Raw genomic sequence first — 14,176 nt, 5'->3', positions numbered from 1 at the left:
TTTTTTTTTGAGACGGAGTTTCGCTCTTGTTACCCAGGCTGGAGTGCAATGGCGCGATCTCGGCTCACGGCAACCTCCGCCTCCTGGGTTCAGGCAATTCTCCTGCCTCAGCCTCCTGAGTAGCTGGGATTACAGGCACGTGCCACCACGCCCAGCTAATTTTTTGTAGTTTTAGTAGAGATGGGGTTTCACCATGTTGACCAGGATGGTCTCGATCTCTTGACCTCGTGATCCACCCGCCTCGGCCTCCCAAAGTGCTGGGATTACAGGCTTGAGCCACCGCGCCCGGCCCAATCCCCATATTCTTTAAGGAAATTCAAAATTATGTTCCTTTAGCTTTATCCGATTAGACACATCCTCAACAAAGAAACCTGCTATCAGACATTTACTCTTAATTATAAATTTAATTTATGAGCTGCCTCTTTCAAGATTATTTACATTTTAAATATCTTCAATTGAGAAATGAAAGAGATTTGTGTTTTGCTAAAAGAATCTTATTTCAACAAGGAGAATAAGGGAGGTATTTTATTTTATCTTATTTCATTTTATTTTATTTTTATTTTTGAGTCAGAGTCTTGCTCAGTCGCCTAGGCTGGAGTGGGGTGGTATGATCGTGGCTCACTGCAACCTCCGCCTCCCAGGTTCAAGCGATTCTTGTGCCTCAGCCTCCCAAGCAGCTGGGACTACAGGCACATGCTACCACACCTGGCTAATTTTTGTGCTTTTAGTAGAGATGGGGGTTTCACCATATTGGCCAAGCTGTTCTCCAACTCCTGATTTCAGATGATCTGCCTGCCTCAGCCTCCCAAAGTGCTGGGATTACAGACATGAGCCACTAAAAATTTTTTTCCACAGGGATGTGACTTTAAAAAATAGGGAAATGAATAGAATCTTATCTGCTAGAATCTTGCTTCAACAAGATCTCTTAGACTTGCTTTGGCCACATTACAACTCTACCAAAAAAAGGAATTTTTTTTTGTAAACTTCAACTAATTGAGGTAATTAATTCCTTTCTTCAATTCATGGCACACTCTTTACATTATTCTTGCAAAGCCCTCTTTGTTACTTTTTTTTGTTTTATTCTTTCATTGGTCTCCACTTTCCCCCATATACAACCACTTAAAATATGCCTTTCCAGTCGACCCTTTATGTATTTATTTAGTGATATGTTTCTTTATATAATGTGAAAAATACATATGTACAGACAGTGGTTTTCAGACATATGAATTGCATTATGCTACTGTTTTAAAATTCTGTTTCTGTTTCTTTTGAGTTAAAGTGTTAACTTTAAAGTTAAAGTGTTCATTGGTTTAGATTGCTATAAGGTATTCCATCTGAGGCATACACCACATTTTACTTATAAATTTCTCTACAAATGACAACCTAGGTTGCCTGCAACTCATTGTCACTGCAAATAATACTGCAGTGATTGTTTTAATACATAGACTTGTGTATGGAATCCAGTTTCCAAGATGGCCCCAAGTGATCCTTGCCTTCTAGTATTCATGCCCTCATATAATCTCTTTCCACATTGTACTGGGGCTAATCTTTGTGACCAACGTAATATGGCATAGTGATAGCTTGTGAATTCCCAGTCTAAACCATAAAATAACACTGCTGCTTCCGCCTTGTTCTCTTGGATTACTTGTTCTCTGCAAAACCAGCCACTATGTTATGAGGACGCTCTAGCAGCCCAGCCCTGTGGAGCAGCCAATAGCTACCACCAACTTACCAGCCCTTTGACTGAGGCACCTTAGAAGTGGATCCTTCAGCCCAAGTTAAACATTTGGATGACCAGATGCCCAGCCAACATCTCAACTGAAATTTCATGATCAACCCTGAGCCAGAACCACCCAGCTAAGCCATTCCTGACTTCTTAACCCATAGAAGCTATGAGATAATAAATGTTTATTGTTGGTTTAAAGCACTCTGTTTTGACTAATTTGTTATACGGCAATTGATAATTAATATCCTGAGGTAAGTGTTTCTCTAGGATCTACACAGGGGAAAATGCCCAGTTGTTAGGTCTGTACTTGCTTATCTTGCTGTGATATTGCCATGATGCTCTCCAGACGACTGCACCAGGTTAGCCTCCTACCAGCAGTGGAAGAGGGCTCTTTCTTCCTACTGCCCAACCAGTTCTCAATATTTGGGTTATTTTTTCCTAACGATTTATTACAGATTTTGAATTTTGAAAAGTATCAAAATATCTATGCAATAAATAGACACTTCAGTTGCCTATTTGGGAAGACTAAGGTCATCTTTCTCATCTGTATATAATATCCCTGCAGCAAATGTGTATTGTTTACTTTTTAAACATGTAAGAAATCTTTTACAACCAAGTGTGATCAATTTAGCTAGTAGATATAACAAGTGAATTTACTAAATAATGTCATTTAAGGATGAAAATTGATATTACATAATGATTGAGATGTAGGTTAATTTCACATACATGATCTCACTTAGGGTTAGATAGCTTTTTATTATATAGATATTTTACATACAAAATATCTATGCAATAAATAGACACTTCACTTGCCTATTCAGTAGCAGTCTTGTCTTTTAGATGCTGGTTGGCCATATGATTCAGGGGGTGAATCTTTGTTAGTAAGCCAACCATAGTAACTCCATTCCTCTTGAGAGTGATTGCTTAATGAAGGCATGTGATAGAATTCTAGGTAGTGACAAGAGAGCAAGTCGCTGGGAGACTTCTGGAGAAGTGTCCAGTGGAGAGCTTGTGTCCCAAAGTGACATATACTCTTGTCTTTGGAAATGGTTGTCAGAGACCATGATGCTTGGAGCTTCTGCAGCCATTATTCAACTATGCAGAGAGAATATGAAAGTAACTCTGAGGAGGAGGGTGAGTACGGGAGGGGGAAAGAAAGGATTCTTTATAACATGAGTCATCAAATTAACCTTGGAACTGCTACTACATCTGAACACTTTGCTAGGTGAGAGAATATGTTTATTGTGTAAGCCTTTTTGATGTGAATCTTTTCTTTCAGATGGAAGTATCTTGATATAGCCAGGGCTACTGCTTCATAGCTATTCAGGCTACATGCTGTACAACTCAAGAGTGCTTCATTTATGTAGACCAGAGTACAGCTCATTTCACAGGTAAGAAAGCTAATATCAATACTACTAATACTCATTGCCACCCAACTTAGTAAACTTGAGTTAGGACTTAAACATTTGTTTTTGGCCTTCAGAAACAGCATTCCTCAGAACATGTTATGACTGATTTTCTTGATGACTGTGAATATTTGTTGAATGCATTTTTTCCACAAAATATTCCATCACTCATCTGAACACTGGTAGCATTACAGAATGATAATATTGAGATGTTTATTAATTTTTATCTATTTATTTTTTTGAGATAAGGTCTTGCTCTGTTGCTCAGGCTTGAGCGTAGTATTGCAACCATGGCTCACTGCAGCCTCAAATCCTGGACTCAAGCAGTCTTCCCCTCAGCCTCCTGAGTAGCTGGGACCTCAGGCCCATGCCACCACAACTGGCTAATTTTTTTTTTATTAGAAATGGGGTCTTGCCATGTTGCCCAGGCTGGTCTTGAACTCCTGGGTTCAAGCGATCCTCCCACTTCGTCCTCCCAAAGTAGCAGGATTATAGGCATGAGCCACTGTGCCCAGCCAAGATATTTATTCTTAAAATATTAATGCATACTAGTTTATTTAGAAACAGTTACATTTCTTTGGAATGAAAATATAAAAAGAAGAATGAAAGCTAATCTTGCTTCTGTACATGAGGAAGAAACTAGGTCTAACTTTAACCCTCCTACTGTAATCAATCAGGCAACTGGACAAAATATATGAAACACATGTGTTCAGACATTATATTATAGGGGCAGTATAAGACTCTTAATTCCTAAAATAAGTGTAACAAATGAAGCTGGTCTTGTGTTTTCCCTGGCTTCTACTGAAGGCACTTTCTGGACTTTAGCGGAAGACGTATATTCCGAATAGAGCACAGAAATCACACTGAATTGAGGAGACAGGTCAAAGTTTAGGAAGGCTGAGGTTGCTGGTGTTTCCAGGTTATAATACCAGAGAAGAGAGGGCTATGCAGAAACAGCTCCAGAAATCAAGTCTGCCCTGAGACATTTGATAAATACTAACCTGCACGTGATGAGGATGGAACTCTCCAAGGCCAGGCAAAAAATGACCAGGGATCTATAAGTCAAACAATCCCCAGAGCTCACACAGGGCTGGGAGACATTTGAGTTCTGACCGGTCAAAGTAGAGTAGAGAAACTTTAAAGATGAACTCCCAGGAAATTCAGTAGAGACACCAAAGAGTCACACCTTAAAGAGTAGGGCTAAACTAGCTCTGGAGAAAAGGCTACTATACTCCTCCCCTAACAAAGTTTGCAAACAAGCCTCTAAAGGATCAAAATGATCTGCAAGTAACTTAACTGCCTACTAGAACAAAGTCCAATATTCTTTAGAGAAGACAACAAAATTCAGCACTCAACAATGTAAAATTTAATATGTTTACCATTCAATCAAAAATTACTATACCTAGACATGAAATGAAGGAAAACATGACCTATAACCAGGAGAAAAATCAGTCAAGAGAAACAGACCCAGAAATGACAAAGATGATGGAATTAAGAGGAAAGGATTTTAAAATAGATTATTATAAATATGTTGAAGGAAAAATGAGCATGATGAAGAGAGAATGAAATATGTAGAAGACAAACAGAAGCCCTGGAGATTTTTTTTAAGAAGTACGACATACAAAAATAAAATACTCATCATCAAGTGGGATTTATCACGAGAACAAGTTCAGTTTAACTTTTGAAAAACATCATAGTAATAGAATATTAGAAAAATTACCATATTAACAATATAGGAAGAAAGCCAATTATCTCAATAGATGCAGAAAAAGCATTTGAAATTCATTTCGTGTTTACAATTCTAAGCAAATTAAGACTAGAAGAGAATCTCCTCAGTGTGACGAAGTGCATTATGAAAAACCTATACTTGGCATCCTAAGTTGAAGACCAAATGGATGCTTTCATTCTAAGATTGGGAACAAGGCAAGGATATTCATTTTTACCACGTATCTTCTACATTGCACTGAAAGTATTAGCCTTCACAAAAACAAAGAAGAAATAAAAAGCACTCAAAATGGAAAGGAAGAGGCAAAATTGTCTTGATTTGCAGATGACATGATTATGTATATACACAATCCCAAGGAGACGAAAAGATAATCAAAACTAATAAGTGAATTTAGCCAGGTCACAAGACCCAAGAAAACAATACTTAAGTTAGATTTCATCAAAATTAAACATTTATGTTATTCAAAACACATTCTTTTTTAAAAGAAAAGAGTACTGATTGAGAGAAAATACAAAATTGGCAATACACCTGTTTTTGAAAAATTTGTATCAAAAATATGTTAAAACCCTTATAAAATATAACTCCACAAAAGAAGATATACAAATGGACAGTAAGCACACACAAAAGTGTTTAATTTTATTAATATCAAACAAATGGGAGTTTTTTTTTAATGCGTAATGAGATACAACTATACACTCACTACAATGACCAAAACTAAAAAGGCTGAAAATAAATACCACCTGTTGGCAATGATGTAGAGGAATTTGGAACTCTCATGTAGAACCATTGGAAATAGAAAATGGTATGACCACTTTGGAAAATTGTTCAAGTTTCTTATAAACTCAAATACACACTTTTCATAGTAATTCCACTTGTGTGTGTTAATCAAGAAAAATGGAATCATGTTCACACAGAGACTTGAACAAAAATGTTAATAACACTTTTATTCATAATAGCCAAAACTTGGGGGAAAAAAACTATTCATTAACAAGTGAATAAACAAATTGTGCTATGTGTGTAGAATGGGACATTAGCAATAAAAAGTAATAAACTACTAATATGCCCAAAAGTTTGAATCTCAGAAACATAATGATAAACAAAAAAGCCAGACACAAAAGAGTATGCACCATATGATTCCATTTATATGAAATTCAAGAAAAGGCAAAAACAAATCTACAGTGAAAAAATGCAGATCAGTGGTTACCTAGAATCAAGCAGGGATGGAAAAAGGTTGATTGCAATGTGTCATGGGAACTTTTTGTGTGATGGAATTATTCTACTATTTAAGTGATGTTAAAACTCAACAGAATGTCCAGTTTAAATAATTGCATTTTATTTTATGTAAATTAAACTTTAGTCCATTTTCTCAGAAACCTAAAGATTTGGTATCTGGATGTGTTACATCGTTAATTTTATTATTTATCCATCATTTTTATTTATCAGCACTTCATAGCATAGGTGGTCACCTCCACAGGTAGAGGATTTTCATGGTAGTTTGTCTTTCAATGCTGATTTTTTTCAATGTGGAACTGGTGCTACGGTGGCATAAAATATGTTTAAGCCCTTCATATAATTTGAGAGTCATATGAAAGACAAGTGGAAAGGAATTTCCTTCTGAAAAATGTGGCAATTCAACTTTGAATACAGCAGGCTGATGCCTTACCTGAATCAGGAATAAAAATTACATCCCTGTTCATCTTCATACAGTTTCAAATATTACCTCTGTGAGTGTTTCCCAGTGTTTTTAACATTAAGTACGGCCAGGCATGGTGGTTCACACCTGTAATCCCAGCACTTTGGGAGGCCGAGGCAGATGGATCATGAGCTCAGGAGATTGAGACCATCCTGGACAACATGGTGAAACCCCATCTCTACTAAACATATAAAAATCAGCCAGGTGTGATAGTGTGCGCCTGTAGTCCCAGCTACTCAGGAGGCTGAGGCAGGAGAATCGCTTGAACCTGGGAGGCGGAGGTTGCAGTGAGCCAAGATCACACCACTGCACTCTAACCTGCTGACGGAGCAGAATCCGTTTCAAAAAAAAAAAAGACATCTATGGTTGTTGTTGTTGTAATTGCAATTATTCTTGTTGTATTTCCATGATGCCATGCCTAAAATGTTATACTTACTAATTAACTGCATTAAAAATATTGTAGCTTATTTGATATCATTACAGGTGCAAGTACCATTCATTTGGAGCTATTTGAAATTATTGAAAGTAACAGTAAAACACCAGTTATTTTATAAATTCAGAGAAGTGTAAAGACTGGGAAATCTCAGACTGACTTACCATTGATGATTACTATGTCGATTCATATACAGATGGCCCCTGATTTACAACACTTGACTTAGGATTTTCCAACTTTACCATGCTGCAAAAGAAGAGTAACTTAATGACAGTTAGGAGCAAGATAATCCAGAAGTTTGGGACCCTCCCATAATTCCCTCAGGAGGCGGCTACAACCCTGGCTGCCCTGCCTCAATGGTTCAGTGAAGAACAAACTACAGAAGGCTGGGGTTGGAAAAACATTCCGCTCCTGGGTTCGCTTTCCCCATGAAGGGACCAACAGCAGTGTGGCACTCTTGGTCCTTCCACCCTTTACTCATGCCTCGCCTCTCTGGTAGGTGAGTTAAGGATAGGAGAATGGGCTTGTATAGCTCAGTGCCCCCTCCCCTCTCTTTGGCCTGCCTACAGGAGCATGTATTCTGGTTGATGTGGGTTGTACTGTAAGCCTGGCAGCAAAACCTCTGTCCTACGGATGGAAGCTTGCAGTTTTTCTGCACTTACTGGGTGGGCACATCAGTTTAATTGTGGGGTTCACAGTTAAGAAGCCCATTGTGGCATCTCCCTGGCCCATGTCACCGGGTTAGAATTTTTCAATATTAAAGGGAATGTTTTGACTGCTATCCATTGTCTCAGTACTCTTCAATTGGCATGGAAATCAGATGGGAAGAACAGATGTTATTTGTTGGCTTCTTCAAACTCTATGTGTAGATGGAACACATTGATTGATACTACATTATAGAACCAGGAAGATTCTTTCACAAATGAGATCACCAGTGGTCTCACTCTTGAAAATTTTTTAGATTATAATAGTCAAAAAGGATAGAAAAGTCACTCTATAGAAAGGGACACATGTTCATGGTGTTAGCAGTGGCAAATCCATAGGTTCTGCAACAACTCGATTCTTACCCTGAGGAAAGAATTCATCCGAGGGACATAAGGCAGAGTGAGAGACCAAGGCAGGTTTTTGAGCAGGAGTGAAAGTTTATTAAAAAGTATTGAAGGGCTGGGCGCAGTGGCTCACACCTGTAATCCCAGCACTTTGGGAGGCTAAGACAGGCAGATCACTCGAGGTCAGGAGTTTGAGGCCAGCCCGGGAAGCATGGTGAAACCCTATTGGTATATAAAAAAAAAAAACCAACAACAACAACAAAAATCAGCCAGGCATGGTGGTGTGTGTCTGTAGTCCCAGCTATTCAGGAGGCTGAGGTGAGAGGAGTGCCTGAGCCCAGGAGGTCGAGGCTTCAGTAAGCTGTGATCATGCCACTGTACTCTAGCCTAGGCAACCGAGTGAGACCCCGCTTCAAAAAAATTAAAATACAAATAAAATGAAAAGAAAGTAACCAAATTACAAACATATAATTATTTCCCCATAGTAGTTTTCAAATTTTGGACAAACAACTATAACTAACGAGTTTGAGTTTAATCCATTTTAAGCAAAGAGATATTGTGTTGACATATTTCCATTAATAATTTACTGAAGTGATAAGGAAATTGTAAACAATGCAATGTTCAGCCTTTAGTTACTACACTTCTTCTATCTCTCTGGCAGTTATCTAGCTGCAAAACCAGGTACCTCAAAACAGTGGTATAACAAAATCTGCAACTTGGACAGGGCTTAACAGGAGGGCTCATCTCTGCTTCATATGACATCAGTTTTGGTGGCTCCACTGAGAGTTGAGGCTGCTCTCACAAGAGGGGTCATTCACAAGGACTGGCTATTGGCTGTGAGCTCAGCCCGGATTGAGGTTTGGGGGTTTCATTCCTCTCCATGTGGGTCTCTTCATGTAGCCTGGGCTTCCTCACTGCAGGGTGGCTGGCTGCTAAGGAACGTGACTCAAGAACCGTATTGCCTTTTATGACCCAGGCTTAGAAGTTGTACAGTGTTCTCTATCACGTGGGGCAGTCTAATGACACACAAATTAAGGGCAAGGGACTCACCCCACCTCTTGAGGGTGAGTGGAAAAGTTTTGGAAGAGCAGGTGGGATGGGATATATTGTTGAAGTTATTTTGGAAAAATACAATTTGCTCCGTCAGGTATGACATTTTATTCTTTAAAATGTGACAATTGTCCTTCCCTTTTCAAGTTACAAACAAAAAGTAAAACTAAAGGTGTATCTTGATTTTCTGTAGGCACAAATCAGTCACTTAGTGTGAAAGTCATTAGTGAAAATATGGAGAAATATTAATTCCAGATGACCAGGTTAAAATAGAGACCTAATGTAATTTGGCCAATTAATTCACATAATGTTACAAGATGTCAAAGACTGATAGCATCAAAATATGCATTCTAGACTACAATGGGCAGTCAGCTGGAAACAGAATAAGTACTTCTGTAAAATGAACTATTGTTGAATGAATTTGATTTTTCCGTATCTGTAATTTTTTTACCTTATGTAATAAAAACCATAAATCTGGAAACAAAAGTAAATTTTTTCACAAATTCAAGAATTGAATTATCTGGAAGAACAATAATAGTAGTGTCTGAAAATAGAATTTGAGAAAATGAGACAGAATAAGAAAATGAAAAAATTTAAATTGTAATTTAAAAATTTCATAAACAAGATGGGAGCAGAGTGGCTCATGCCTGTAATCCCAGCACTTTGGGAGGCCAAGGTGGGAGGATTGCATGAGCCCAGGTGTTGAGACCAGCCTAAGCAACATAGTGAGAGCCTGTCTCTATACAAATAAAAATAAAAAATGAGCTGGGGTTTGTGGCTCACACCTGTAGTCCCAGGTATTCAGGAGGCAGAAGTGGGGGAATCGCTTGAGTCCAGGAATTGGAAAACAAAACAAAAGCAAAACCAACAAAACAAAATAAAAATTTCATAAGCAAAAAACATTTCTTGTACCATACAAGGAGAAAAGGGCATAATGAGAATTTCCAAAATGTTTTTAGTATGTACCAAATACCAAGTTTCATACATGTCATAGTGTTTCTTTCTGGTATTCTTACTTCCAGCCATACGCACATTTTCTGCTGTCAGACAGTTCTCACTGTGCCCAATATACACCATCTCATCCCAACCCTCTTGTCATTAGGCAGCCCTCGATCTTTCTTTCTTCTGTATGGAATTCCATGTGTTTCTAAAGAACTCTACTAATTCCTACTACTTGGTTGGCATACAGGGACTCTGGGTGGTTTAATGAAAAGATGGCCAGTTCGAAGGTATAAAGTTTATATAATGGCAAAGGATAAAAGGAATTAAGAGAACATTTTATGATGCATTAAATTACACATCACACTCCCAGGCAGAGTTGCAGCTTTCCAGATCCCCAGAGTTCTCTGCAAGGAGGTGGCACTGTGGCTGATACCAGGTGTGGAGAGTTAATGGTTGCATCAGCTATGAGATAATCTCTGGGCAATCTGCCAGGATGTTTTTACAAATGTCTTCTGCGGTACAGTATACTCACAGAAAAAGGCACATTTCACGTGTTCAGGTTGATATAGTTTTGCAAACTAAACACCTCAAGGGAGTTTTTATACCATGAGCTCTACCCTGTCCAACTATTCTGGAAACTGTGACATTGGGTTTGCCTGAAAAGCAAAACAACCTCAAAACATGCCTGAGTATTTACTGTGAAACTGGGTATTTCCAAAGTTCATTGCTCAGCAGGCCTGGACTTCAGGTCTATTTAGCACATATTCTTAGGCCCACCTTTTCCAATTTCACAGGTGCCTCTCATCTCTCCTTTAAGCTCTTGTTTACTCTGGATCACACATTTTAGTAATTGGGGGCTCACTAATTGCTTCACATCTATTCTGTTCCCATTGCAACTTTATTTTGATAAACTTTACATGTATTGCTTACTATTTAATTGAAAAGTTGGTTTTTCTTTAAATATATCATTTAAAATTGTTTTCTTCAAGTAGCATTATTTTAAGGAGCAGAACAAGAAATTAATGACAAAATGGGATTTTTTTTTTCCTTAAATAAGATTTTCTTTTTCTTTTTCCTGTTTTTTTTTTTTTTTTTTTACACAGTCTGTTGCCAAGGCCTGGAGAGCAGTGGCTCAATCTCAGCTCACTGCAACCTCTACCACCCAGTTCAAGTGATTCTCCTGCCTCAGCCTCCTGAGTAGCGGGTATTATAGGTGCACACAACCACATCCAGCTAATTTTTTTATTTTTATTAGAAACGGGGTTTCTGCATGTTGGCCAGGCTGGTCTCAAACTTGTGACCTCAAATGATCTGCCTGGGTCGGCCTCCCATAGTGCTGGGATTACAGATGTGAGCCACCATGCCCAGCCTTAAATAAGATTTTCAACAACTACACAATTAGGGTGAGGAATCCATAAAACATTCACACCTTTAATATTCCAAGTCAAAGTTCTAACTCTTTAACACTCTGTCCTCTACCAGCTCACTGTACAAATCTATAAATTCTTATAAATTAATCTTTACAAATTTTGTTTCTATATTATATTGGCCAGACATTTTAGTTAACATCTCCTAAACTGCAAACATGTTGATTGGAGACCAGCCTCAATGAGGCTTCTGTCTTTGAAACTGCCTGTTTCTGTAGGACAGGCAAAGCTGACTACATTGGACTTGAAGTCATGATACTAAACAACTGGAAGGTGTAGGCAAGGGTTTCTTTTATATATTTTACTTAAAGAATATTATAACCAATTTGGCTTATCAAATTAGTGTAGCTAGAGGCCGAGGCAAGCAGATCATTTGAGGTCAGGAGTTTGAGACAAGCCTGGCCAACATGGTGAAACTCTGTTTCCAATAAAAACACAAAAAAATTAGTGGTGGCAGGCGCCTGTAATCCCAGCTACTCAGGAGTCTGAGGCATGAGAATCGCTTGAACCCAGGAGGTGGAGGTTGCAGTGAGCTGAGATCGTGCCACTGCACTCCAGCCTGGGCGACAGAGATGGAGTTTGTGAGACTCCATTTCACAAACAAACCAACCCACACATAAATTAGTGTAGCTAAAAGGGTATTCCTCAAGTTTGACAAGAAAGGGGAGAGACAGGTACAGCTACGTATTGCTAGAGTGTAAACGGTACAACCCCTCGGAAGAGCAGTATGGTAATACTTACTAAAACTGTTTACACCTTTATGCCCAGTAATTTCATTTTCTTTTTCTTTCTTTCTTTTTTTTCTTTTTTGTGAGACAAAGTCTCACTCTTTCTCCCAGGCTGGAAGTGCAGTGGTGCCATCTCTATTCACTGCAAACTTCGCCTCCTGGGTGCAAGCTATTCTCCTGTCTCAGCCTCCTGAGTAGCTGGGATTACATGCGTGTCCCACCACGCCCAGCGACTGTTTTGTATTTTTAGTAGAGAGGGTGTTTTCGCCATGTTAGCCAGACTGGTCTCAAACTCCTAACCTCAGGTGATCCACTAAAAGTGGTGGGATTACAGGCGTGAGCCACTGCGCCTGGGCTCCATTTCTTTTTTTTTTTTTGAAACGGAGTTTCGCTCTTGTTGCCCAGGCTGGAGTGTCTGAGTACATATTCATAAATACAGATAAAGATTTATGTATATAATGTGGTAATATATAGAGGCTAAAAGAAAAAAAGATTTTGGTACAAAGATATTTCATCCACCATTATTTATACTAAGGGCAAAAATGTTGAAGCCATCCAGCCACAGGCAAAATGTTAAATAATTTATACCATTAGGTAGAAAAAATCTAATGAAATTTTAGACATGAAAAAAGCTCATGACACAAGTTTATGTTCAAAAAGACAGTTTGCAGGACTTTTTATAAAATTATTGATGTTTTTTCTGAAAGACCGAGAGGAAATGTTATCTCTGAGTGGTGTAATTATTGAACCCGGGAGGTAGAGGTTGTGGTGAGTCGAGATTGCACCATGGCACTGCAGCCTGGGCAACAAGAGCAAAACCCTGTCTCAAAAAAGAAAAAAAATGTTTACTTTTTTTTTTTTTTTTTTTTTGAGACAGTCTTTTTCTTGTCGCCCAGGCTAGAGCGCAGTGGCATGATCTCAGCTCACTGCAACCTCTGCCTCCCGGGTTCAAGCGATTCTCCTGCCTCAGCCTCCCGACTAGCTGGGATTGCAGGTATGCACCACCACGCCCGGCTAATTTTGTATTTTTAGTAGAGACGGGGTTTCTCCATGTTGGTCAGGCTGGTCTCCAACTCCTGACCTCAGGTGATCTGCCCACCTCGGCCTCCCAAAGTGCTGGGATTACAGGCCACCGCGTACTGCCCAATTTCAAATTTAAATGTGACCATTTTAGGTCATTACTCTTCAAGGGTAACTGGTTTGCACAGGCTGATATATTTTTAATATTTCCTCATGGATTAAAAATAAAAGCTGTGCCTTTGATTTTCATCTGAACATAGTCCTACGCTATTTAGTGCATTTAGTTAACAAGTGGTAACTTGCCTAGGAACTTTTTCCTGGATAATTTTTATCTCACAAAGGACTGGCAGGGCCACTTTGTAGTTAACGACACACGGAAACCAGTCTACCGTGAGCCACTGGGGCGCACTGGCAAAGGCTTAAGAAAAGGCGTCTGGCGTTTCAGCGAGCTCAGGTTACCCACCCAGCGGCAGGGCTGGGGCCCGTGGCAGGCAGCCTGCCCTGGGAGACCTCTGGGGAAACCCGAGCGCGGAGGCGAGGGCAGAAGACGCCAAGTCAGGGACCGCCGAGGGTGGCCAAACAGAGAAGGCCAATCAGGGAGACCGGCCTCGGAAAACAGAGGCAATGCAGGGTGGAGAACGGGAGAAAGGTAAAAACTTTCAGCAGGTATGGCCGAACCGTCGATGCAATGCCCCTTTAAAACGACGTTTTAGGCAGTCACGAGGCCTTGCGACTGCAGCTTTAGCAACACAGAAAGAAGTGCAACGTTGGGCTCTTTCCAAGTCTGAGCTCACTCTGACTCTACAGTCAGAAGCCGGGTAGGACCTCGCAATCCGGGCGAAAGGGCGCTCAGGCGCCGCCGCACCGGCCAGCCTGGGGCGGTGCCTGTTCCCCCGGTTCTGGGTCTCCGCCGGCGAGAAGAGAGCGGTGCCTGTTCCCTTTGCTCTGGGTCTCGGCGGGCGGGGCCTGTTCCCTT

At 39.8% G+C, this 14,176-nt stretch overlaps 1 protein-coding gene across 19 annotated transcripts in view; it reads left to right on the top strand.

Annotated features, from left to right (window-relative positions):
- BAZ2B (bromodomain adjacent to zinc finger domain 2B) overlaps window positions 1-1,924 on the top strand; it is a 432,513-nt gene extending 430,589 nt beyond the window's left edge. For all 19 annotated transcript variants that reach the window (XM_032286284.1, XM_032286303.1, XM_032286295.1 and 16 more), the window contains one exon: window positions 1,665-1,924. In XM_032286284.1, coding sequence (XP_032142175.1) covers window positions 1,665-1,757 — 93 coding nt within the window. In that variant the 3' untranslated portion in view covers window positions 1,758-1,924. The remainder of the gene's footprint in view (window positions 1-1,664) is intronic.
- Window positions 1,925-14,176: the final 12,252 nt, after the last annotated feature.

Source organism: Sapajus apella, unplaced genomic scaffold, assembly GCF_009761245.1.
Source record: "Sapajus apella isolate SASKATOON/1434 unplaced genomic scaffold, GSC_monkey_1.0 scaffold18, whole genome shotgun sequence".
In the NCBI taxonomy this organism is placed as follows: Eukaryota; Metazoa; Chordata; class Mammalia; order Primates; family Cebidae; genus Sapajus; species Sapajus apella.
The sequence above is the reverse complement of the archived record's forward strand: the minus strand, read 5'-3'. Positions and strand labels throughout refer to the sequence as shown.